Source organism: Apiospora phragmitis (genome assembly GCF_038363925.1).
Source record: "Apiospora phragmitis strain CBS 135458 chromosome Unknown utg000010l:1.0-9815664.0:1.0-9183399.0, whole genome shotgun sequence".
NCBI classification, from domain to species: Eukaryota; Fungi; Ascomycota; class Sordariomycetes; order Amphisphaeriales; family Apiosporaceae; genus Apiospora; species Apiospora phragmitis.
Window position 1 is genome coordinate 8,405,443 of NW_027117409.1, and position 22,897 is coordinate 8,428,339.

A 22,897-nucleotide genomic window follows, 5' to 3' on the forward strand; every position below is an offset into this window, starting at 1 on the left:
CAACTATATGCATTCTCGATCTCGCTACCCTTGCGGGTTGTGCCCAGAGCTATCCTCTTTTTGTTGCCGCTGTTCCGCTTTCTTTTTTACCCAGAATAGAAATAGAGTTTTGTTCAAGTTAAGCTGCCCCGGATCCGACACGCTCCAGGATTGGTCTCTGATCCCAGCGTTCTTCGTCGATACTGCTGGATTCGGCATCCTCAACGTACGTGTCGTCATCTGAATCTGAATCGACACCGCTGTAGATGAAGAACTGGAAAAAAATGCCCAAATCGAGGAACAAAGTTCCTGAGACTGCCTGCGATCCATGAAAGATTGACCAGGATATATCTTCCATAGATATGGCCGGCCTCGCCGGGCTGGCAGTGTCCAGGGTGAGCGCAGGTCGGCTCGTAGGCGAAAATGGAGAGAACATAAGTCAGGTTGCCCAAGCAGGAAAACAGGAAGAAGAGCATCGAGATGCCTTCCACCGACTTGCGCCGCCAGTTGAGCAACAGCTGCGGCAGGCGTGATCCGAGATACAACACCGCGCACATCCAGCCGAAGATTTGGCCCCAGAGATTGAACTGCGGGCCTCCGTCTGCGGGTTCCGATGCGTGTTCGCCCGAAGCATGGCGGCTCAGGTACCAACCCGCCACACCGGCAACGCAGACCATCAGGATGGCCGTCGAGTGGGTGAAGAAGGTCCGCATCTTTGTGGGCGGGGCGGCGGCGTAGACGGGGCTCCTGGTATCATGGGTACGGCGGGTGAGAGATGCTCCCAGCTGTGCCAGCTCTGGGTGCTGCCTCGTCGCTCCCTGTTGCTCAGGTGTGCGTCCAGCAGACCTGTCCTTTCGTTGGGCGCGCCGGTCTCCCTCACGCGAGTGGTCTTTGGCTTGGGTGGGGGGACTTCGTCCTTCCATGTGAAGCCCTTGTAATAGAAACACTGACCCAGTAAGACCATATCGGCTATGGTGTAGTATATAGCAAGAATGAGCATAGTGGGCAGGACGCCCTGGAGGATGGCGCCGAGGATGTTGAAGACATCACCGACTAGCCATATGATGATGAACTGCAATGAAAGACCCTCGGCAGAACCACGTCTGAAGTTTTCTGCAATCTGCGGGCTGAAGACGACTATCCATGCTGCTATGGATATAGAGCTTTGGAGGTAAGGATGTTAGCTGGTGTGTCCTTGGCAACCATAACTGTGACAAAAGCTTTCGACTCATGAAAGAAACGATGTCTAATGTTTCTCGGGCCTGGGAAGAAACGACCCCAAAGCTTTTGGTGTTTGGATTTGGTAGATTAACTCACCCACAGATACCGGATATCGCTTCGACGTCCAAGTTCAACGGGCCAGTTGGAGGGGCCATGGTGGCGGTAGTGGTGTGGTGTCAGGTGTAGCACAAGATGGCCAACCAGAGAGGTATGTGTGTCAGACACTGAGCACAATATGAATGCTAGCTCATAGTCCGCAAACAAATGTATGTTGGTGGTCTATACAACTTGACTCTAAATGAGCGATTGATGGAAAAGTCAACAAATGCCGTTTCAATTCTCGATAATGAGTGAAGCCCAAGAAGAACATGAGAAGCCCGTCACTGAACTGGGATTTTTCTGACTGGGAATTTCCTCCACATTTCATAGCGTACTCACCAGCCGGGACCCGGGACCACTGCTGACTGCGTCCCACGTGCCCTGAAGGATTTACGCCCAGGCTCCATGACGCTAGATGAAGTTTTGCGGGGTGGCCCCCAACTCCCAACTCCCAAGCCCCCATGGCTCTGGGTTAGGGAGCTAATGTTTCGCTTGTCTGCTTGCAGTGCCAAGCCCATCTATCCTCTTCAGCCGCCGTACAATCCACCACACAACGTCACGACATCCCATATGGTACCTTTCCAGGGATTAGGGGGTTTGGACTGGATGATCGTCGCGGGCGATAACGATAACTTCATCTTCATCCGCGATTGACACAAGCTCGTCCGATATATTTCTTTCCTAAATCTGGCTCATTCTCGATAGGCTTTGTACCCAAAGTAAAAAGCGCACTTGGCAGGACATAGTTTGGTTCTGTGATGGTATGATCGGGTTCGCCGGCCATCATGTCTGCCGACCTCTTCGCCGAATTCGCCGACTTCGAGGCGCCGCCGGTCTCGCAGACACCCCAACCTACCAAACCCTCCTCGGACCCGTTCGACTTCTCTAGTCTCGCAAACAATAGGCAAACCGCCTCGGCGCCGCCGCCACAACAGAGCCATCCGTGGCCGGCATTTCAGTCGATCCAAGATCCTTGGACGGCATCCGCGACCACCACATCGACAGCACCGATACCACATGGTACCAATGCCATAGACAATGATAACGACGACGACGACGAAGGTTGGGGCGACTTCGAGGTGGCCCAGAATACAAAACCAGTCTCAAATGCGCCGCCCCCTATTCCTGCAGACAATGTGGTGAGACCGTTCCAAGACATTCCTGCAAGGACGAGGATAGTGCGGGCACCGACAATAGATCTACTGTCGAACAGCCTCATCGATATCCCCGGTGGCAGCAGCCAGTCGGGAAAAACCTCGCTGGCCCAGCGTCCGAAGCCGAAGCTTGAAACAATCAGTCAAAAGAGCACGCGCCAACCACCTAAACCAAATCCTAATGTTCTGTTCGATGCGGATGATTTTGGCGGTGATAACGGGGATGAAGATGACTTTGGGGAGTTTGAGACTGTTGCCTCACCTGTGCGAGACACCAACAATGTGCGGCCCAAGAAACCTGCTTCACAGATGTTAGCCAGCCTCACTTTGCAACAACCTGGCTCAAACTACCCGCAGGCTCCCAAATCTCCGTCTTTCCAGCAAAGGAACCCCTTTCCTGGGCTTGCTCTCCACACCCCTACGCCACCCGCCTCTGCTTCCAAGGACGACCCTAAGACGTCGCCCATCACTGCTTGGCCATCAATGGATAGGAACGATTCAGCAGGTAGCAATAAGATGGATGATGGATGGGGAAATTGGGACTCTTTCGACACGGGTAAGCCTGTCTCGAACAAGCCTGTGTCAAAGAAGCCGGTCTCAAAGAAGCCCGAGAAGGTTAGTGCAGTCTCGCAGAATACCGATGCGAGCTGGGATTGGGATGCTGCCGATCCAACAGCGGATGAAGCTAGAGATGACGGCAATCAAATTCCTCCGAGTAACATCCCCCCTCCATCCGTTCTGTTATCGATATTTCCCAAGCTCCTTGGGATGGCCAACACATCACTCTACAAGCCCGTCAGCGGACAACCGTGTTCTATCAAGAATCGTATAATGTCCGATCCGAGGACTCTGGACTTTTTTGAGGGGTACATATCACTTGCTACGGTTGCAGCTCGTATCATAGCCGGTCGAAAACAGCGCTGGCACCGAGACAGGTTTCTAGCACAATCTATGTCCATTTCGGCGGCTGGTAGCAAGGGTATGAAGCTTGCGGGGATCGATAAAACCCAAGCTGCACGCGAAGATCGCGAAGCAGGCGATGTCTTGGATGTCTGGAAGGAGCATGTTGGCCGTCTACGTTCCGCAGTTGCTGCTGCAAATTCAGCATCGAAGGACAAGCAACTCAAGATACCCGAGTTGCGAGATAACATGCAAGTCCAGGCAGCCAAAGGTGTTCCTACATCCGCCAAAGCCTGCATAATATGTGGTCTCAGACGAGACGAACGAGTGGCAAGAGTTGACTTTGAAGTCGAGGATAGCTTCGGCGAATGGTGGGCAGAGCATTGGGGCCATCTGGCCTGCAAGCGGTTCTGGTTGAAGCATGAGAACGCGTTGCGTCAACGGTGAGAGCGATCTCGACTGTACTAGCGGAATCTTCTACATACCCTGCCTTTGAGATGGATCGTAGCCAGCCTCCTCGGCTTCTGACGCACGAGTTTGACACGAAGATGGAGACAGATCATTGGCCGATCAGACTATCCGGTGAAAATGCAGCCATTGTGGCTTTCGACGCCATTGCGCCAATCTGCCCGTGCCATTCCAATCACATGGATAGCTTGTACGACTGTGATTTGCAGCTCTTATACTAACGAAGATATATGTCTCGTTCGCCCAATAGCCGCAGTCGAACTGTCGCAAACTAAACTACTGCACGGAGAATCCTCTCTTCTGCATATTTTCCTCGTAACATATTTTAATACCACATGGTATACCCACTGTGATTCGCCCCTCCAGATAGCTAGTTGCTTAGAAATTTACCCAATCAAGGTATCTACTCCTACAACACTCTCGAGCACAAGCGTCAGGGCACACTGAGCTTGCATATATGGGCTCTAATTTTCCCGATCAGGCACCTTCGCCATGGGAAGTCGGGGCTCCAGGCTGTTGTGGCTAAGTATTGTTGAAGGACGGGGGCATTCCCAATCACCAGTGAGGCCTTTTTCTCGCCAATGGACTTTGCAGCTCGTGGTGTCCAATATGTGGCGTGATTTTCTCATGTACTTGTTCTTCGATGGTGACCAGTAAACACAAAACGCCGCCTGTGTCTCCTACCTTCTTTGGTCAGTGGCTGTCTCACAGTCCCTACCCTCGGAGAGGCTGTTCTCTCCGCACTTTGCTGGCAGAAAGCCTCCCCTCATACAGTATAGGTGTTGGTCGGGAGGGGACCAATGGGATCCACGGATGCGGAGCTTGCCGATGTTACTGGCGTTTCTTGCTTCGTGAGTACCATTCGAATCACTAGAGAGGGATGATTGGACCAATTGTTATGCAAGTAAGTAGCCCAAGTCGCGGCGTGCAGCCAGTACGCGTATGGAGCAGAACCACATGACAGCTACCTAAGTATACACTTTCTTGAATTATGATGTGTTTTGATCGGGGAAAACCCTGCTAGCAGGATCCCTAACAAAAAGAGGGGGTTGGGGGAACCGCAGTCTCGGCGATGAGGCTTGTACTAACTCCTCGCCACCATTTCCGGGGCGGGCAATGGCCGGACCACAAGAGGCTGCCCGGCTGGCATACGGGGCCCGGAATCTAACATCACCAGGGTCTGGGATACGATGGAGAGCATTGTAAGTTGGGATCTCAGGACCCTAAAGGGTGGATATATGGGTATGTATGATGATTTAGTGCGATATCACTGAATCTTGATGACCGACTTGAAGTGTCTCCCTATTTTCGGGCTCAGGTTGCTGCTCTTGCCGGAGAAACGTGATGGGTTTCTCGTCGTTACGCAAGCGGAGCTTTACACATATCCTCCTCTATTTTTATAGCTCTGTCTTTGTTGATATGCTACTTCGGGCTCGAGAATTGTAGTGTCCGTAAACGGCGAGTTGTGTGGGTGGAACAAAGAGACTTGAACTCTCAAAAGGGGCCCATCGTCGAATAGGTAAAAACAATGGCTGGGCCCATAGCCGACTTCAATCTAAATTTGAAAAGAAAAAAAAATTTATATACGCGGCGCAGTTCTGCTGCTCAAGCATAGCCATATAGGACATCGTCTACCATGGCTCGAATCTCTAGATCTGAGCTGGAATCTCTGGGCATCACAGTGAATGCCTCGGGGCAACCCACGCCAGAATCCTTGGCGCGCTTCAACATACCGGTCCCTGATCACCACCGAAATAATGCGACTCCGTCCCCGGCGCCTGCTGCAATGGACGGCGTTAGAGCCGGTGAACCCTCGGAAGACTACGGAATGTCCGAAAGCAGCGAGTCCGTAGATGAGGACGAGAGCGAAGATGAGCTTGAGTTGGGGAAAAGTCGGGAAGATACCGTGAAAGCGCTGTTCTTGCTTGGTGCTCAGGAATTCAGTGATAAATTGGCGAGGATCTGGAGGAAATTCAACACAGGGAAGAAATACAGCAATTACCATGAGCGTCATCAGTGGCAGGAAGACATACTTTGTCTTTTGGTTCGCGAAGACTACATTGAAGATCTTGCACTAGTCAAGTTGGAGGAAGACTTCTTTTATCAAGCTGCTAAAAATAATCTATACGGCCTGGCTAGGTTGGTAATAGATAAGGTGGCTAGCCCAAACCACCGCAGCTTTGGGAGGTAAAGTCCGTGTCCAAAAGTCTGCGCACGAACCACCCCCATCGGAAATCTCACACAATACAACAACAATACCTTCTGTCTTCTTTTCAAATAACTTTATCAATTCAGCATGGATTTAAGTGAACTCGGTCGCATTTTAACCGCAAATCGCAAGCCAAATGGGGAATACAGCTCCGAGGCGGTTGCGGCTATCGCGGCGCTCTCCGTCGCCGGCGTCGGAAGGAAGGCTATTGCAGACGCGTTCGGTACGCGTCGCCACGAGACCATCAACAACCTCGTGAAGCGGTTTTTTTATCGAAAAACTCCTAAAACTAAGCCGAGATCTGGTCGTCCCCATAGACTGTCGACTCGGTAAGAGCGCTATCTATTTCAACTGGTACGTAGAAAGTCTCGTGCCACCTAGAGAGAGCTCTGTTTAGACATGAATGTCATGCTAGGCTCCAGACCACGCTCCTTTTCGATCAACACGGCAAGGCGCAATCTCCGGAAAAGGAGGATTGGCCATTGGCGCGCCTCGAAGCGCATCCTATTAACGAAAGAGGACGCTAAAGAGAGACTCTCCTTTTGCCGTTATTGGTCCTCTCCAGAGCGCCTTAAGCAGCTGTTGCTTTGCTTCTTTTCAGACGAATGTACGATTCAAAACGAACCCTCTATACCAGGCCACTGGGTCTTTAGATTTGGAAGGGGAACGCTATAGGAAGGATCAGATCAGTCCTACAGGTCACTCCAGGCCTCGAACCAGCCTTATAGTGTGGGCAATGGTATGGCAGAGGGGGGAAGAGGCAGGGACCTCTCCCCATATGTTCTGCAGGGGAGATCCCGACTCTGCCGGCGGTGGCTTTACTTCTACCCGGTATATTAAGGTTCTGGAGGCTGCTCTCGTCCCCTTTTATGAGCCGGGTAACCCCTTTATGCAGGATAACGCGCGTATACATCGATCTTACGCCGTTAAAGAGTTCCTGGAATCCAGGGGTATTTGGACTATTAACTGGCCTGCACATTCACCTGATTTAAACCCTATTAAACAGGTTTAGAAGGCTCTCAAAGCAAAGATCTATAAAATAAAGCCTGGCTTTCAATACCTGAAGGAAAATATAGCACACGAGGCGTATGCGAGAGAGGTAGTCCAGTCGGCGTGGGCTGCTCTAGATCCGAGCCTGATTTACAGGCTGTTGAGATCTCTGCCTCGGCGCCTTGCTGCTGTACGTCGCGTAAGGGGCCGGTATAGTTATTATTAAATCCCATTCAATTACTAATCTAATGGTCTAAATTATATCATATTTGCTAGTAAATTGAGTGTGTTATTGATATTCAAAGGTTGGTGGTGTTGGGGGAGGGGATTAGCTAAAGGTGGTGCGTGCGCAGACTTTTGGACACTGATTTTTACCTTGCCTGATACGATGTGTACATCGCGACCATACTCAACCTTAGCAAGGAAAGTCCAGATATAGGCCTACATATTCTTCAATACTATTTCAACGCCCTGGTCAGACTCGAGAACTCTTCCAGCGATTTCCGCGGGTACAAAACACAGAGAAGTTACAGGTTCCTCATGGGTGATAGCCACCCCGAGACGATCAGAGCCTACAGGCTGTATGCGACATTAGCCCACGAACAAAGCAACAAGGGAACTTTCAGCTGGCTCCTGGACCAAGCGACCTGCCCTCGACGATGCAAAGCAGTCGGGGATGCTCACCTTTTCACAGCTCTGTTCGAGGTTCCTAAGCATAGTATCGGAAGGGATCGAGCCCACAATGCCAGGGGATTTGGGGGTTTGGAAAATCTCGACACTTTGATGAACTCAGGGCACATGGGTATCCATAGCCAGATCGATAATAGCCCAACGCAGACCTACGTGGACAACATTGCCGAGTTAATCAAGCGAGACGACAAGCCCGATACACGCAATGAAATTTTCGGGCTGGAGTACTTACGTGCCTTCCACTGGAACAACAACAAGAACCACCCGACACCGCTGTCATATGCCATGAACCATTTCGTTTCTGTCGAGCTCCCCGGGGGAGTCGGCGAGCGTCATATGGCCTCGCTAGAGATCGCCTTCCATCTCATCAGGAAAGGCGCCGATCCACGGTGGGTCGACCCCGAAGTCCGCGAAAAGGTGCTGGCGGAGTACCAGAGACGGGCCGCCGCCGCTGATGTGCCGAAGGAATCCTCGAAGCCCTTTTTCCGGGACAACCTCTCGGGGATGACGGCCCAGAACTTCTGCAAGAGCTCCGGAGAGCTGGCGTATACGCACATGGTTCCGGAACGGATTCCCATGATCGTCATATATTTCGTCGCCCACAATACCAATGTAGTCCCGCCTGGGCGGATCTACTTTATATAGAAGACAGTTAACATTAATTAATTGGTATAGTCCAGACAACCCTATTCGATAAGTGATGATTTGTCGAATATCCATCTGGCGGGATAGCTGGTGGTGAGATAGCTGGGTGGTACAAGAATTACGCGTGATAAGAAAATGTAGGTTAGTATATCCGCGGCACCTCTGTGTCCAAATATTCAGGCCAAGGTGTCTTCAAAGCTATCTGATGGATGTAGTGATTGCATGAGCTTCACTTAAATTAGTCACCGGACAAACATCTATATGTAGATAGGATATGGCATAAAGTGCTCCCATATGATACATGTAAGAGGTAGCCGTAGTTAACGCAGCACAGACAAAACGTTACAGGCCTGTACCTACATATTCAACTGCGGCCACTTTATGCCAAGGCACGGGATATATAGAATTTAATTTGTTGACGGTACCTATATAAGTCCATTCACAATGCAGATCCCGTTTGAAGCGGCTACAAGCTATTCCGATTTCTTCGCTGTGCCTGGTTTCAGTCCAGCCATTATGAGTCTATCACGACCTCCAAGCTGGTTGACTTCAACTGAGTAGGTACTCATTGATGCAAGGGTCTTCCTGCCTCATATGGAAGTAAGCTACCATGTTAAACAAGTAAGGGCAAGTCATATTGACTGGCTATTGGTTTGTCGTCTAAAACCGCAAGTGCTCGCTCGGCTTTGTTTGCGTAGGAGGTAGGTTGTTGATGCAGCTTGAGCCATCCAAAGACACCTTGATCGTACCTTGCTCCTACTGCCGGGCACTGAGCACTCACTGGCAATACTACAAATACTGCCCACCGGGAGGTACATGCAACTCCAACCATCACCCTCTTTCTCCAATTGGACTCTGCAACCACATACGTAATTTATGCCTGCAGGTGTCTTGATTTCCCCAAAGGACTGGAGCGAAGGAACAAACATAGGAAGATTGCAACGAACGAACGCCATCGACTTTTCCCACCAGACCAGCACGACGCTTTCCTTTCGGCCCCCACAATTCTTCGACTCTCACAATTGAGCTTGGGAACTTGAACACAAGAAACACAGGAACACAACACACACACACACACGCACACAATACAAAGAAACGAACGGGAGCCACATCAACCTCCTCTATTTCATCTTCCTCCTCACCACCTCCATCACCGCCGCGACCGACCTTTTCTCTACTCTTCGCCAATAACCACCCCCCCTTCCCCCTTTTAACTCTCCTCCTTGCCATATCTCTCGCTCTCTCTCCCTCTACCTACCCCTCCCCCAGCCGCCACCAGGACTCAGACCTCCCCTGTCACGCCGACCCGCACTTCTCCCGCATCCGGCCTTTTGCGTCGCTGGCATATCGGTTTCATTCCTACCGTCTTACAACGCTGGATGCCATCATTGCCCGCTTGATCGCACATACGCATACGGCCGCATAACACCCCCCCAGCTCCAAGGCGTGAAGCTCTGCTCTGACGTCCAGAGACCCTCACCCACACTGTCCCCCGATCAAGCTTGCCCACGCGGCTAGTTAGTGGTCTGCATCTAAATACCTCCCAGGTCCCTAGTCCCATACCTACCTCAAGGTACCACACACACCCACGTACTACATACTACTGGACGTATGTAAAGCAACAACAAGCAGACAGCTTGAGCTCGGTTCGTTTATTTTTTAAACGACCAACCAGACACAACAATCGTCAACCCCACTGCCAATCCATCCCACTCTCTTCCCCAAGGGAAAGAAAAGAGCCAAGACCAGGCAAAACTCCCGCGATTTACTCTGCGTCAAGCAACAATCAAGGTAAGTCGGTGGTGGGAATGGCCAGTGATGCCCCGCTTCGGTCTCGTTCCCTCCCTCCCGCCCTCACTCACTCACTCACTCACTCACTCACCCTGCCCTGCCTTTCCCTTCCCCTCTCCCCCTCCACTGCCCGCCGTTGATACTGTTTCTATTTTCTACTACCCACATGCTGGATCGTGCAGCGCAGATGCACAGAAAGCCCACCGGTGGTCAAATATAGTCGCCGTATTCATAGCCTGTCCTTACACCCGCTCACCCTTATTTGTGAATGTCACATGAAATATCCCGTTTCCCATACCATCATCTCCACCGACCTGATCTACATCTTGTCTACTGCAACGCGCGAGCTTATCAGAGCTAGCTAACACCGCGACTCAACTAGCTAGGCCCAAAGCTCTGCTTTCGCCCACCATTCGCCAACAGTAAAAAGGGCAGCTCATTTGCGCAAATCAGCATCAGCACCGGCGTCACCGTTTCGCATAGTGCGTTGATCCTGTATACCTGCATCGTGCGATACACGAAAAGCTTGAGGTTTTTTTTTTCTACCTGTTCAAAGCTCGGCAGTTTTCTTTTTTGTTGCTCGCCGTTCTTCATTATGTCTGTCTCCCAAGACGTCATCCCGCCCAATGGCGATGTGCTTGAGCAAGGAATGGACAACTTGAAGCTTGAGGGCGATCTCGGCCCAGATGGTCAACCTGCTCCCAAAAACGACGAGGAGTATGCCGCTACCAGCCTGACACTGCGCGCCATTGTTTCCTCTAAGGAGGCCGGCGTCATCATTGGCAAAGGCGGCAAGAACGTAGCGGATCTACGTGATGAGACGGGCGTCAAAGCAGGAGTCAGCAAAGTGGTACAAGGCGTGCATGATCGCGTTCTGACCATAACCGGAGGCTGCGACGCAATCTCTAGAGCCTACTCGATAGTTGCGCGCGCGCTGCTCGAGGGTGCACCAGCAATGGGCATGGGCGGCGTCGTGCAAAACAATGGCACACATCGTATGCGACTTATCCCGAATCCCCAAACCCCACCTTGCTTGGGTGGACTTTGCTGACATAATCCAGCCATCAAGCTTCTCATCTCGCACAACCAGATGGGCACCATCATCGGTAGACAGGGCCTGAAGATCAAACATATCCAGGATGTGTCAGGCGTTCGCATGGTGGCACAGAAGGAGATGCTGCCACAGTCGACCGAGAGAATTGTGGAGGTCCAGGAACTTCCGAGGGGATCCAGCAAGCCATCTGGGAAATCTGCAAATGTCTGGTTGATGATTGGCAGCGTGGTACTGGCACCGTGCTGTATAATCCTGTGGTCCGCACCCAACCAGGCGGTGCGGGGTCTCTGCCTAATGCTGCTGGCGCAGCTGTTAGCGGGGTGGGCAGCTATGGTGCTGCTCCAGCAGAGACTATGGAGGCCCTCGTGTAACGAGAACAGGAAACGGTGCCGATTTCAGCAACGGAGGAGGACGCCCGTACCGCCGCTCCGATTCTGATGCAGGCACCCGGGATCGCCAAGGCCCTCCAACGCACGACGAAAACGGCGAGGAGATCCAAACACAGAACATCAGCATCCCCGCAGACATGGTGGGCTGCATCATTGGCCGAGCTGGAACCAAGATCAGCGAGATCCGCAAGACGTCTGGTGCCCGCATTTCTATTGCCAAGGTATGATCATGAAGTCCAAGAATTTGCAGGCTCTCTCTCTCTCTCTCTCCAGTACGGGCAATGTGCTAACAATATTACATAGGCGCCTCACGATGAGACCGGCGAGAGAATGTTTACTATCATGGGCACTGCCAAGGCCAACGAGACGGCGCTGTTCTTGCTCTATGAGAACCTGGAGGCCGAGAAAATGCGCCGCAGCCAGACGCAGGTCCAGGAATAAAGAAAAGGCTTTGTGGACGGTAGAGATTTCCGAACCCACCAACGTGGGAAGGTTGGAGACCTCTGTGGGGACTGGTCCTCGAGCTTGCGGTTGCGGTTTCTCATGTTCTTGTACATCAAGCCTAGCACTGGCGCTGGTTTGGGCTTACTGGCGGGTGCCTTGCACGCCCGCTCTCTTCAAGGACACGGATTGATGTAATTGTCTGGAGTATTTCTAATGTTGGTTGGATTTGGCGAAGAAACCCTGGTTGTAAGGCGGGGCGATTCCAGATCTGACTTGCCGCAAGGCTGACTGACCTCTACCAATGCTGGCGGTCATAACGATACGACGTAACGACAACCACTCTCCCCATTTCTTTGCCCTCGACGAAACGGCCGACGTGATCGGCTGTATTCTTCATGTCTATTTTCCTTGCTTCTTATTTCAGATATCCAAACCTACACCCACACAGAGAGAGTCTCACATAAACACCACTTTCCCCGACTTTCCTTTGCGCAGCAGCTCTAGGCCATCTACGAGGCGTCTTTGGCGTGGAGCCAGCAGCCGTCTCTCTCAACGATTGTGAGCATGCGCCTACGTAATCGACCTCACTCTCATGTACCAAGATTCCCGTTTGTCCTGGACGAGAATCGCCCCAATCTCGTCATATCGCGTACATGCCTTCATCGCGACCCTTCCCTCGCTATCATCGTTTCTTTTTCCCGCCCATGCGCACTTTGGAGGCTTAGGTCAAGAACTCCCGTCCCCTATACAAACAGAGAATCATCAGTGGACCCTCGTGTCGGTCCCTCGACGGACTGGGTTGCATATTATGGTCACTTTTTGGAGGCAGGGGCATAGCTCTCTAGGATTAAGCCTGCGATGAGGTGGGAAATTGGGAGGTTAAGTACGCCAAAATAATCAAAAAAGCCCCTGGGGCGGCCCAAAACCAAAGTTTTGAGACGTGACTACATGTAGATATCGGCATATTGTGTTTATGCTGTAGCCAATGCTAATGGAAGCGTCAAACATTCATGAGGTGACCAAACCAGTCAGTCAGTGGATGTTGGATGGGTGTCGTGAGCTCGAATGTTTGTCTCTCAGTTCTGATGCCATGCCCGCCGCCATGCTGCCATGAACGGACAGAGCCCCCACTGAACTGGACCCCTCCAGTCCGCTAAGCACTGAATGTACGGGTACCTAGGCTGTCTCCAGTAGTACTTATGCACCCCACGCTTAGGCAAAGCACAGGTGCTAAAAATATGTACTCGTGGGTATTCTGCTTGCTGTCCCCTAAATTCTGCCAATCTGTCATCAACTCACGGATGATGAGACTCGACAATTTATCATAAGTCAAGTCCATTTTCAGGGTCCAGACTCGATTTCTCTCGTTAACTGCCTGTCATATGGTTTAGTATTCTAAATCGTGTCTTATTCTATTTTCCGTTCCTTCCTTTCCTCATTGTCCCCGCGAAGTGCAAGGCGACTTGGCCAATTGTTCACTTGACTCGTCTTCATCCTTGTCGTTGCCCCTTCCACTCGTTCTTTATTTCTTATATCTACCAAACAGTCGGCTGCTTGGGGGTGAGCCGCGCATTCCACCGACAATGGCGCGTACCAAGCAAGTCAAGCCCATTGAACGCCAGCCCTCCCCCGAATACGTGGCCGGGCAGAATGCGACTTCGGACAAGCGGCATGCTGATCCCATCATGGCGCATTCCGACAAGTCCAACGGCGCATTGAGCCCATCCACCAAGGCCGCCGTCGCCCCCGTTGCCCCCGTCGAGAAAGCAGATGCCGGAGTGCTGCAGCTGGTGATTGCCGTTGCAGGCATCTACGGTTCCTTGTACGTCACCTATCCTCTCCTGCCCCTCCATAATACCGCTTTTACAGAGAAGAGTTGTTGCGACTAACCGTATCCTTCTTGCGCCCGGCAGCTTGACATGGGCATACCTGCAGGAGAAGCTCACGACGACCCCCCACGGCCCCCCGGGCGCGACCGAGGTCTTCAAGTACCCCGTCTTCCTGAACACGATCCAGTCCCTGTTCGCTGCGACCACGGGCGCCATCTACCTGTACTTCAGCACCCCGCGGGCGCGCCCCTGCCGGCCATCTTCCCGTCGCAGCGCATCGTGGCGCCGCTGCTGCTCGTCGCGCTCACCAGCTCGCTCGCCTCGCCCTTTGGCTACGCCAGCCTCGCCCACATCGACTACATCACCTTCCTGCTCGCCAAGTCGTGCAAGCTGCTACCCGTCATGTTCCTGCACATCACCGTCTTCCGCAAGCGCTACCCTTGTACAAGTACCTGGTGGTCGCGGCCGTGACGGCCGGCGTCGCCGTCTTCACGCTGCACTCGGGCAAGAAGGGTGGCAGCAAGAAACACGCGACGTCGTCCGAGGAGCGCAACATGCCCTGGGGCCTGCTGCTGCTGTCCATCAACCTGCTGTTCGACGGCCTCACCAACAGCACGCAGGACTACATCTTCTCCGCCTTCCAGCCCTACACCGGCCCCCAGATGATGTGCGCCAACAACCTCATGAGCACCGCCGTCACGGCCTCGTACCTCGTCCTCAGCCCCTGGCTCGTTCACACCGGCGTCGGGGAATGGCTCGGCATGGACGTGGCCGGCAGCGCCGGTGAGCTGGGCGAGGCCCTCCAGTTCATGGCGCGCAACCCATCCGTCTGGGCCGATGTGCTGGGTTTCGCGGCCTGTGGCGCAGTGGGACAGGTGTTTATTTGTACGTTACTCCTTCGTTCTCTTCTCCCCCTCCTAAACTCCTTATCTATGATTTAGTCGACCTCCCTTACTAATGCCAAATTCGACAGTCTACACACTTTCCACCTTCTCCTCGGTCCTGCTGGTCACCGTGACCGTCACTCGCAAGATGTTCACCATGATCCTGTCCGTCGTCGCCTTCGGCCACCGCCTGACTCAGATGCAGGTCCTGGGCGTCAGCCTCGTCTTTGGTGGCATCGGTGTCGAGGCCGCCATCGCGCGCCAGGAGAAGATGGCCAAAGAGGAGGCCAAGTGCAAGGCGAAAGCGGCCAAGGCGCAGTAAGCAGAGCAAATTTCCCTTTCTCTTACTTATATGGAGGAGAAATGAGACGAGACGCAACAAGAATTATAGAGGGTGTGCGCGCAATAATTACTGCGACGACGCGAAGACACTTTTATAAGTTAGGTACCCCAGACAACGGAGGCAGAGAAACGTGCCAGAGGCATGAATGTTTACTTTTTCAGTTAAGATGGATACCCTCGCACGAATTGTCGATACAACAACCAAGCCTTGCAAGGTCGACGATGACCGACCAATACATAGAAATAGAACTCTAGTGATAACTGGCTACATACTTCGAACGGGGTGTTTACCCTCTGGGCGCTTAAGTGTCGCGGCAAGCCACGTAGCAAGAATATACCCAAGCTGGTTCTTTAAGCGAAGATCTAGTTGTCAATACGAGAGTGTAGGCAGAGGAAATCTATGTAGCTTGGCGTGTGGTTATCCCCTTCTGTTACGTTCAGGCGAAATCTATTGAATCTCAGATACATCGTCGTAGAATATATCTACGTATAAGATGAGTCCAATCGGAAAGCAGGCCGCTTTCACGGGGAGGGTTGGTCACACCATGGACAAGCGTATGAGACCGTATAGTGTTTTGGTATATGTTTGAATTTTTTTCGTAGATTTGGTCGTCCTACGAGGAGACTATATACAATTATTGATTGATTGGCTTTATTTGGATGAAGGAAAGCAAGTACTCGAGACGCAACTAAGCCCACAGGGAAGAAACAGATTATTGAGAAGGCCTCTCCTGTTTCTCCAAACCCCCTCTCCCTGTGTGCGTGCGTTTTCCCTCGCGAGCTACCCCTGCCCTCCTTGCTAGGGTGCGCTGATATATGGGCGGATGTGTAATTTATGACACCCCCCCCTCGGCACACGCGCGTTTCCCATCAGCTGTCCCCAGCATATTTCGCCTTGATTCCCCTCCGTCTGTTCCAGACCGACATTTCCCATCAAACTCCTGGATTAGACCTTGCCGTTCAGAAGACGGGCATTCAGTAGGAGTTCCTGATAGCGACTAAAAGTAGGTCTCATAGCCCGATCGCATAGACGCCTCTGCCACCACAAAAGACCAAGGACACCGCCCGGCCGGTTTCGGTAGTGAACAAGAAAAATGAAATGAAACGCGTTTCCGGGTATATCCGGGTTTCGCCATGACCGCCAGTTGCTACGCTATGCCGTCCTTTTGCATGATGAAGAAAATAAGAGAACTCCTGATTCTGCTGTAGAAAGAGCGTATGGCGGGATTTGCAAGTGTATGACAAAGAAGATTGCAGTTTGCTCGGTAAAAGTTCCGGAACAAGGCTGTTTGTAAAAAGTCGTTCGGTCCTAGGTCAAGCCATGTCCAAGAATCCCATGGACTAGGTGCTGCCTATTCATGAGCGAAAGCTAAGGATGTGCTAAGAACGCCAGTGTATGCCGTACAACAGACGCTTTGCAAAACGAACCAAATCGGATTGGCGAGTTGGATTGAATGTATGGAGCAGTTACACGTCTCGCAGTTTTGTCGGGACGTATGAATCGTAAGTCGTCGATCATTATGTGTGCCACATAGAGTACAGATCTTTGGTATTATGGTGTTGAGTTCCCTATTCGCTTGCTCTATAACACCTCATCAATAGATCGCACGATCGGCGTTTCTCCTTTGGTGGGAGGGCTTCTAGGGTCATCGACTTGAGTAGGCCGCACGAACGAGTTAAAGGGATCTCGTGGGAACGCGGTTGACCTCGGTGAGAAGAGGCCATCGCTGGGCTCTTTAGGGGTTGGCGGTACTTCCACAAACTTCATCCCTGGCATCTCACTGAAAGGGTCATGCAACGGGTTATTCGTCATAGTTTCGGCTCTAGGTGACAATAGTGCATCGTCGTCAGGCAGCGTCCGTGCCATATGCATGTCTCGATCCATCGATGCGTCGGCATGTCGGTTGTGCGACATAGGTTCTTGACTATCGCCGAAGTGTAGGCTAGAGAACCCTAGGCTCTGAACCCCCTCCCCAAAACGGTGCATTGCGAAACCCGGAGACGGTGGAGGCTTGGATTCATGAGAACGGGGGAAGCCGGGTGAAGGTGGAGGTTTAAAGGCGTCACCCATAGGCGGAAAGCCTGGCGATGGCGGTGGCTGGAAGAAAGACGAATTTCGTGGTGGGAAAGTAGAGTCGGGCTCTGGCTCAAATAGCTTCGGTGGCTGTAGCCTCTTTTCGCTGTCTAGGTTAAACCGACCGAACTTTCCTAGGTCGTTCTCGTCTTCTTTCTCGGGCCAGGAGAAGCTGGATGGAGCAGAAGATGGGCCAGGCGATATGGCTTCCAAGGTCGGTGTAGATTTCACCCGAGCATGGACCGGGCTCTTCTCTGGGCTTTTGGTACGTCCGTTCTCCGGGCTTTCATCTGGAAGAGGCGCACTGAGAGGCTCTTTGGGGGCAATGTCGATAGCATCAGCCGAGAGTGTAAGTCTGTGTTTAGTCGGACTCCGCCCGCTTTTGAGCCCAGCTGCAGACCGCGGCGGGAGCCTCTTCTTAGCAATTTCCTTTTGGAAGTCCTGCAAGCAGTACATGAGACGCATGTTGGGACTGATCCATCGGCTTTTTGACTGCGCAGCATAATAGGCGTCATTGACGCTCATGCCGGGGTTCTGGTAGAGACCATACGCAATGATGAGACTGGCAGAGCGACTGGCACCTTGCTGGCAGTGAATGAGCACTTTCTTGCCCTCTTTTGTACGCTTCTCAATCATCTCGCAAAGCGTCATCAGATCGGTTGCGATATCGGTGTTATGATCCCATGGCATATGGATGTACTCGGGTTCTTTGGACAGATCTGTTGCTTTGGGGGTAGTGGGCGTGTCCACACGGACCTCCATCGGGTATTCAAACGCTGTCGCGAAACTGGCGGTTGAGACAGCAGTATCAGGGATAGGCGATTCGGGCACCGGCTCCTCCTTCTTAGATGTTCCGGCTGGAGATGATCCCGCGAAAGGATTAGTAACTTCTCGTGCCACGTTGATCACAACGTCGAATCTGGCCGCCTCGTCTGCAGTCGGCTCCAGGTAGAGATAGACGTTATCTTCGTAGATGGCGATTGGACCATCGGGGTAGCCAGGGGATTTCTGGTCCTCGTTCGCCTCGCTCTCATCGCGGAATGGCTCCATTTCCATACGATTGGCAACTTGAGATCTGATGGGGAAGAAGAATCCTCCTCCATGATCGGTTCGTCAAAGGTGGCTTTGGGGATGGAGTTTTTGGTCGACGGACGAAGTAATTCTTGATAGACCCGACTCTCCTCGCTCCAAAACTGTAGGGAAAGTCATACCGCCAGCGGGACTGAAGGTAGCAGATTTCATACCAGAGAGCATGTGCGGTGAAGAAGTCGAATGTTTGAGCGCCCGTCTTTGTAGCATGGGCAATGCAGGGGAGCTCGGCACTCTGAGCAGGGTAGGGCGTATACTGAGGCCGGCATTTAAACCTTTTGAATCCGTCTTGAGACTGAGCTGGCTTGGCTTGCGCTTCATAGCGGGGATGGCGGGCTTGATGAATGAAGGCGAGGAGGGCTCAGAAACCAGACTCGAAGATAGAGACGTCTGGAACGGTGGCTGGATTGATAGGCCTTTCATGTTGCGCGCTCTTCTGGGGACGGAGACGTCATTGGCCGCGGTAGCTCGCGCGGTGGCTGGGATGCGCCGTCGTTAACCGTGAGAGTATTCATGTTAGATGATAGGCCCGATGACAAGCCAGAAAGCCCGCCGAACGTGGTCGCCGGGAAGGAGTTGAGAGGTATCAGGTTGACAGGCGAATCGGGTGAGGACGACGGTGATGGGTCAGAAAAGAGACGACGTATCCGTCGTAAGCGTTGTAGTGGGCGAGGAATCAGCCGATTCCGAGTTATGTGTAGAGGTGCTGTCATTGTGACGGTGCAAGTGATCTGCCAGCGGTCGCAAATGCTGCTGTTGCTGTTGCTGTTGAAGCTGAGTTGGAATCTGTGGTGCACAAGTCGGCTCCATGTCCATCATCTTTGAGTCCACCATAGTAACCATTCCTCTTCCACTTTCGTCGTATGCCTCGGCTTCGGGGTCCAGAATGGACATGAAGGAGGGGATTTGGTCCTCGTATTGTCTGCGAGCCGCAGCCGACGGCATGTTTGGTCTCTATTAGTGGCCTCAGTTGGTCGCTGGGATTGCACACTCGGGTGTACGCTGGATCGTTTCTTTTGTTTCAACCTTGTTAGGAGTTGGCGTTGTCTGCCAGGCTAAGCGCACAGGTCCTCGCGACCTGGATTAAATGTGTTGTAAAGGAAAGCTATCCAACGAATGTAGTGGTGGATAGACGAGGGCGATAGCCTGACTGTGGACAGCGCTGCTGAATCCTGTGATTGCTGTTCTTCGCTCGCCCGTCTTCTTCCTCTCGAGCTGTCCCGTTCCGTTCGGGGTCAGGTGTTGATAAGTATTACTAAAAGGCGCAGGAAAGAGAAGAGGGAAGAGAAGTCGGCGAAAATAAAAAGTGAGAATGGATGGTTGCCAGTTGGGAGGCGGAGGCGGATGGCGACGGGGGGTTGATTGTGTCGTTTCCACGCAACCACTATCGCATGGCAGCAATTGGCTGTCAGCACCTTGAAGCAGAAACCGCAAGTACCATAATAGATGGGATACAAGTAATGAAGACTCAGAATGGGGGGTGCGGACGGTTAAGGACGAGACGAAGCGTCCAGGTCTGGTCGCTTACAAGTAAAATGCGGGTGGGTTGAAAGGAAGATCGTTTGGGTTCTGACAGGTTTGACAGGAAGAAAGAGAGGATTTTTGTTGTAGGTAGGCGGTAAAGAAACAGAAAACAGACAGACAGTGACAGTACTGCAGTACAGGGCCTGACACAGGGCAATCTCTGTGTGAAGTGTGTATCTGCGAGTGTGTCTGTGCCTGGGTAAGGAAAGTAAAGTCTGGGAAAAGAAGACAACAGCGCGGGAGGAACAAGGAAGGGAAAGCGGGCGGGCGGCTTTTCCAGTGTGGTGTCGCGGTACCGAATCAACGATATCCAATCCAATCCAACCAATTGTCCTGCGCTTCAAGTCACTTTTTAGTAGTATTCCAATGAGAGGCCGAGGGAACTAGAAGAATGGGATTGAATTTAGGCCCATGGCTACCACTTTGTAAGAAGGAGAAGTACAAGGGTCGTCTTAGCGACAATGGCGGGTCTCAGGTACCCCTCGAGTACAGCCACCGTTTGATGACTGCCATTGAACATTCTGGCAAGACAACCCAAGGATTCCTTCTGCTGAAGGCGATTATTATTAGATTCTCGACCGCCTACCCATTCCTCATGAACATGAACCATCCTTTCAACTTTATTACTCCAAGAGTCGAGACTCTCTCTACGTAGAATGGGAGCAGCAGAGTTCAGTCAGAATTCAAGGTTATCAGCTGGCCCTTCAGGCCTGGAAGCCTTCAACCGTTTGGGCCAGGCTTGACGTGCGAACGGTACCTACTCCCCTCCCACAGACGGGCTTCTTGGCTCGTACGGCTTAGGTAGTGGTTTCTTTCAAGATTCTATTCAACTCAACACTCAACAATGAGAGCATTACCACATCACATGCAGGACTATGTACCTTGACATACTAGACGGAAAGCCAGAGTCAATGCAGACCCTCGAGGTACAAGGGCGCCCCTCAAGCCGTTGGCAATATTCGCAATTACGCAAGTCTTGCCTCTCCGGGGGAATACTCCTCTCCCCTACAAATAAGCAGGCACCTAGGCCTGGCTTGCCTGGCAAGAAATCAACCAAGGACTCTAGACTGGAGGAGGCCTAATTTTGGCTGCCGCTGTTTATGGAGATACATGAACTGTACTGCTGTGACCAAGGCTAAATTAGCGGATGGGAAGTACATTGATGGAGGCAGATGCCACCCAGCAAGCAAGAATAAACCCTCCACCCCCTGCCCGCTAGTCCAGGTTGCGTTTTGCGAAACCTGCAAGATTCTATTTTTAAAAAGGACGGCGCTACCGCTGACGAATCACAGCCCGTCACCCAAATTTGGACGCTGCAGCTGATAATTTCGCAAATGCCAATCATCTTCGCCGCCGCCGTGGATGCGCCGGCTTGGTATTCGTACGGCGGGCGGCGAATTGGATGTATTGGGATGCGAATATGGACTCGAGCCGGTGGCAATCTTTTGGACTGAGCCTCAAGATCCAGAAAAGTCGAGCAGCTGGTAGCTTGAGTTCTGGCTTGAGTGGCATTGTCCATATAGAATACTGTGGTTTGGGATTCCAGCACGCACTTACCAAACCCACGCCATCTAGATTACTGTGCAGCCCATCGCCGCCGTTGCAGGCCGTGCCAGTGCGCCGTCTAGCTTCCTTGCTCGTTGTTCAAATAGTCAGATTGGGAGACTTTTAACGTGCAGCCGGCTTCACACTTGTCAACAGTATCAGCTGGGTGTCGCGATTCGCCCTGTGCGCTGATATAGTCGTGCGCTACATATAGCAATAGCAACAATTTGTCCATAATCCCCATCGCATATTGGTTTCCCAGTTCACCCGGCCAATTGGTAATTGTTTGTTTGGCTGCCTATATGCATCCTGCTATCACCTTATTCTTGAAGCATGTTCACATCAGCTCAAGCCTATTGCTTCGCCGCCCAACTCTCGTTCGCGCCGAGCCAGGGACCCCAGGACGGTCGCAAGCGACCATATACACGCGCTTCGCTCATGGCACGACTCGTTGCTTTCTGGGCACACTCTGTCCATGGGATGAAACCAAACAGGAGCCGTTCAAGGAATCGATCCTTTTGGTCAACCAGGGCGGGCTCGTATCCTCTTCCGTTTCCTTTCAGCCTCATTGTTCCATTGATATTTACCACCGGCGCGGGTTGTTTGAAACGGCCGCTAGTCAGTTTCTCTAAAGAGCCGCGACGGCCTGGCTGATTGAGCACGATGACAAGAATTCTTGAGCTTGATAGGCGCCAACCACCTCCCGGCAGCCAGGTAACACGATCTCTAAAACTTGTCTTCCGCGTCTAATTGTGGCTACTTGATACAATCAGGTTCTAGCTGGTTCCGAAAGTGGTGATGTTGCCCCGTGGACGAGGCTCACGTGGAGATCCGCTTGGTCGCTCAAGTGACATCGTCAGGTAGACTGGATTGTTTTACCTTTATGGCAGTCGTGTCTCAAATTCAGATTGTAGGAGCCGCATTCCAACTACCCCCGCCCCAAGACTACAACGTTGATATCCTGTTGAGCAACAACAAACCATTTGATCTGCGAAATGCAATTCCCAGTATCCGCTCTGCACAAAAACGCTTTTCTCCAGCATTTCGTCGCTGCCCGGCTGTTGTTGCCTATCAGGGCAATACCAGCGTGCGTAATGTTTCAGCTTCCCGTCAGGTCCTTTCATCAAATCCACGTGAACCTCCTCCTGACAATCACTTCTCCTCTTTTGAAGTTTTGACACATGCGTACACAGCACTGTCAAACAGTACGTCAGCCGCCTGTCTCTGTCTGCCATGGGGAAACAACGGCACTGAGCATTGAGTACCTTTGAGCCTTTCTCGAACTTGCGCGGGCTAAGCCTCGTTGGCTTACTACTCAGTGCCTGTGCCTAATATCCACTTGAGGATTCCTCCAAGGTGGAGATGAAATTTGTACTTCTGCTGTACGGAGTACGGTTGCATTCAAAAGGGCATGGTCGTTTGGATGTGGGCCGTAGGCTATTCTGGCGCCGGTGCTTGGCGGATTCTGAAACACGGAGTTGGTTGCTCATCCCCCCTTGGCTTGCAGCTGCAGCAGCACACTCAACTTGCCAGGCTGCCAGGCTGCCAGCAACCCCTCCCTCCTCCGGCCTTGACCG

General features: G+C 52.2%; 8 protein-coding genes across 8 annotated transcripts; 5 read left to right on the forward strand and 3 right to left on the reverse strand.

Annotated features, from left to right (window-relative positions):
* Positions 1–118: 118 nt before the first annotated feature.
* Positions 119–1,355, reverse strand: PG994_012326 (PQ-loop repeat-containing protein 2; the record flags this gene model as incomplete). The annotated part of the gene is made up of 4 exons (XM_066863735.1): positions 119–253; positions 321–868; positions 931–1,142; positions 1,297–1,355. The coding sequence occupies 4 exons, from the start codon at positions 1,353–1,355 to the stop codon at positions 119–121; spliced, it is 954 nt and encodes a 317-aa protein (XP_066712845.1).
* Positions 1,356–2,084: 729 nt separating this feature from the next.
* PG994_012327 (uncharacterized protein) lies at positions 2,085–3,800 on the forward strand (the record flags this gene model as incomplete). The annotated part of the gene is made up of 1 exon (XM_066863736.1): positions 2,085–3,800. The coding sequence occupies one exon, from the start codon at positions 2,085–2,087 to the stop codon at positions 3,798–3,800; it is 1,716 nt and encodes a 571-aa protein (XP_066712846.1).
* A 1,657-nt stretch (positions 3,801–5,457) lies between these two features.
* On the forward strand, positions 5,458–6,012 carry PG994_012328 (uncharacterized protein; the record flags this gene model as incomplete). The annotated part of the gene is made up of 1 exon (XM_066863737.1): positions 5,458–6,012. The coding sequence occupies one exon, from the start codon at positions 5,458–5,460 to the stop codon at positions 6,010–6,012; it is 555 nt and encodes a 184-aa protein (XP_066712847.1).
* A 1,548-nt stretch (positions 6,013–7,560) lies between these two features.
* PG994_012329 (uncharacterized protein) lies at positions 7,561–8,355 on the forward strand (the record flags this gene model as incomplete). Its single annotated transcript, XM_066863738.1, has 1 exon — positions 7,561–8,355. One exon carries the CDS (start codon positions 7,561–7,563, stop codon positions 8,353–8,355), a length of 795 nt encoding a protein of 264 aa, XP_066712848.1.
* Positions 8,356–10,741: 2,386 nt separating this feature from the next.
* Positions 10,742–12,030, forward strand: PG994_012330 (uncharacterized protein; the record flags this gene model as incomplete). The annotated part of the gene is made up of 4 exons (XM_066863739.1): positions 10,742–11,141; positions 11,208–11,476; positions 11,529–11,810; positions 11,893–12,030. The coding sequence occupies 4 exons, from the start codon at positions 10,742–10,744 to the stop codon at positions 12,028–12,030; spliced, it is 1,089 nt and encodes a 362-aa protein (XP_066712849.1).
* A 1,586-nt stretch (positions 12,031–13,616) lies between these two features.
* PG994_012331 (uncharacterized protein) lies at positions 13,617–15,068 on the forward strand (the record flags this gene model as incomplete). The annotated part of the gene is made up of 5 exons (XM_066863740.1): positions 13,617–13,855; positions 13,947–14,028; positions 14,094–14,282; positions 14,312–14,747; positions 14,836–15,068. The coding sequence occupies 5 exons, from the start codon at positions 13,617–13,619 to the stop codon at positions 15,066–15,068; spliced, it is 1,179 nt and encodes a 392-aa protein (XP_066712850.1).
* A 1,602-nt stretch (positions 15,069–16,670) lies between these two features.
* On the reverse strand, positions 16,671–18,674 carry PG994_012332 (uncharacterized protein; the record flags this gene model as incomplete). Its single annotated transcript, XM_066863741.1, has 2 exons — positions 16,671–18,237; positions 18,316–18,674. The coding sequence occupies 2 exons, from the start codon at positions 18,672–18,674 to the stop codon at positions 16,671–16,673; spliced, it is 1,926 nt and encodes a 641-aa protein (XP_066712851.1).
* A 204-nt stretch (positions 18,675–18,878) lies between these two features.
* Positions 18,879–19,196, reverse strand: PG994_012333 (Dual specificity phosphatase- catalytic domain protein; the record flags this gene model as incomplete). Its single annotated transcript, XM_066863742.1, has 1 exon — positions 18,879–19,196. One exon carries the CDS (start codon positions 19,194–19,196, stop codon positions 18,879–18,881), a length of 318 nt encoding a protein of 105 aa, XP_066712852.1.
* Positions 19,197–22,897: the final 3,701 nt, after the last annotated feature.